At 39.4% G+C, this 2,551-nt stretch overlaps 1 protein-coding gene across 4 annotated transcripts in view; it reads right to left on the bottom strand.

Annotated features, from left to right (window-relative positions):
- The window catches only part of RASGEF1B (RasGEF domain family, member 1B), a 24,864-nt gene that overhangs the window by 2,025 nt on the left and 20,288 nt on the right, over positions 1-2,551 (bottom strand). For 3 of the 4 annotated variants that reach the window (XM_009320244.1, XM_009320242.1, XM_009320245.1), the window contains 2 exons: positions 1,323-1,418; positions 4-92 (listed from right to left, as the gene is read on the bottom strand). In XM_009320244.1, coding sequence (XP_009318519.1) covers positions 4-92; positions 1,323-1,418 — 185 coding nt within the window. Of the gene's footprint in view, position 1; positions 93-1,322; positions 1,419-2,551 lie in introns of all 4 variants that reach the window. The other variant, XM_009320243.1, reaches the window with a different exon arrangement.

Here is a 2,551-nt window from a genome sequence, read left to right as displayed (position 1 = left end):
TGCTGCAGAATCTTCCCATCCCTTTCACAAGGACACTCCACTTGCTTCCATGTCATAAATTCACTGACTTGCTTTGCCAATTCCCAAAATTTCTGTCAGAATAGAAAAGAGAAGAGGTGCTATATATTGAACAGTACTATTTACCCTGAACATTTTTTAAAATGAGAGCGAGAGATCTTGGTTTCAAGTCCAAGGCTTGGATTCTCCCTGGCTTTTAAGCTAGAATTGAACGTGATCTGACTCAACAATTCAGCTTCTAACTTTCGCATTTCTGTTTCGAACTGGGATGACTTCCCACTCCTCCACCCTGGTAAAATTGTTGTTATTTATGAATATAAATAGTAGATCATGATCTGCACTCAGTTTCTTTTCAAGGAGCTGGTAACACTCCTTATGCCCAACTTTTCACTTTGATGATGCTCATGCCTGTTTGTTTCACAGTGAAATATTTAGCAATTTTCACATCAAAAGTCTCTAGATGTTTAAAACTGACATTTTGAAATCCAGATGTCCCATTTTAGTTAGTTAATCTGAAATGCTCAATTTTCTTGCTGGAAATTTATCCCAAAAATAAACATTTCCCTTGTAGTGTGTTGATGTCATTCATGGATAAACTCTTTCAATTAAAGTTTAACATGCCTCAAGTGCATGTGGATTCCTTGAGTAAAAGGACATTCCAGATCATCACATAGTCTAGCTTTAAAACCAGGCTAATTCAGGCCAATGATTACAAGTGCAATGTGCTGTAATTTTGTGCGAGTGACTCAGGATTCTTGAAAGCTGAAAGCACCAGAAAACAAAGATTAGGCTGTCAGATAACAAGTGTGAAACTGGAGGCAGAAGAACTACTGAAAGACAAGGGACTTAAAACTCTTTTCACTGCTGCTCTATCACGTTTCTTCAGAAACAATCTCTGACTTACATGTATGAAAATACTGCATATATATCTTGACAAAGGATGAACTCACCTTTTACATGTGGAATTCAAAAAGAAGCTCTAAAATACTAATTTGAATGATTTTGTCATTACGTATAATAAACCTGTGAGTTGAAATGTTTAGATGAATTTGAGCACTGGAAAAAAGTTCTGACTTTTTTCCCCACTATTGTGAATATTGAAAGGGTTTCTATAAACATTCCATCTTCAATAAAACTGCTTTTTCCTGACTGCCTACCAGCTCCTGTGTGAAGTAACAGATACACTCAAACTCCAGACTAATTGTGCCCTCCCAGAATCCAGTGGAAGCTGAACCATGATCTGCTTCAGTTTTCTGTTAAAGGGGCTGACCCTGTATCAATACCCCACTCAGTGCTCTACTTACTTCAAAATTGACATGACCATTTGGAAGACGATTGGCACAACCCTCATTGAGGAAGTAAATATCTTTGATCAAGAGGCTGAAGAAAGGTATCACGATCTAAGGAAAGAACAACATTATTCTTAGTCTGGTCCTGAATCAAAACATAATGCTCTACAGAGAAAAATAAAAGGAAGTCAGATGGTACAAAAGGTAAGCAAAATACCAAAGGACTAAGATCTGTATGATATCTCTCTCTTTCACTACACAAAAATTTTGCATTCACTACATTTTAAAATACATGAAGTTTCTCTATAAAGAAAGTCCTCCCTTGGATGGTAAGCTAATCCCCACAGTTTTATTTCCAGCTTTGTGCCAAACTGCTTCCATTACTTTGAACTCTTCTTGGCATGTAGCTCCCTCAAAATCACAATTAAAATACCTGTTGGCACTCCACTGCTTGTCAACTGTGGCTATGAGGCACGTTTAGAACAACAATATGCTTAACTCATTTCATTTCTATGTCATATCCCTCGTTTTCACTTTCTCATTCTTCCTTGCAGATTCCAGAACATAAGAGCTCAGAGGTGCCTACTTCTTACATGTAATTCCTGCAGGGTATCTCTTAGTGCAGCTCTCTCTCTTGACAGGGACTTGCTTGGTAAATGAGGGGAGATGCATGTTAAAGCACAGCATGGAAAATTTGGGGCTAGCAGCACAAATGGCTTTCGAATTACAATTCCCTGAGCTCATGCAGAAATTGAACCTTGGCACTGACTGGCTGTCCTGGTTTCAGCTGGGATAGACTTAATTTTCTTCCTAGTAGCTGGTACAGTGCTGTGTTTTGGAGTTAGTATGAGAACAATGTTGATAACACACCGATGTTTTAGTTGCTGCTAAGCGGTGCTTACACTAGTCAAGGACTTTTCAGCTTCCCGTGCTCTACCAACTGAGAAGGCTGGAGGTGCACAAGAAGCTGGGAGGGGGCACAGCCAGGACAGCTGACCCAAACTGGCCAAAGGGATATTCCATACCATGTGACGTCATGCTCGGTACATAAACTGGGGGAAAGCTGGCTGGGGGCGCTGCTGCTCAGGGACCGGCTGAGCATCAGTCGGCGGGTGGTGAGCAATTGCATTCTGCATCACTTGCTTTGTATATTACTCTTATTATTATTACTATCAGCAGTAGTATTTTATTTTATTTCAATTATTAAACTGTTTTTATCTCAACCCACAAGTTTTCTCGCTTTC

The sequence above is a fragment of the Pygoscelis adeliae genome, unplaced genomic scaffold, assembly GCF_000699105.1.
Source record: "Pygoscelis adeliae isolate BGI_AS28 unplaced genomic scaffold, ASM69910v1 Scaffold583, whole genome shotgun sequence".
Taxonomy (NCBI): Eukaryota; Metazoa; Chordata; class Aves; order Sphenisciformes; family Spheniscidae; genus Pygoscelis; species Pygoscelis adeliae.
This window is presented reverse-complemented; position numbering and strand designations above follow the sequence as displayed.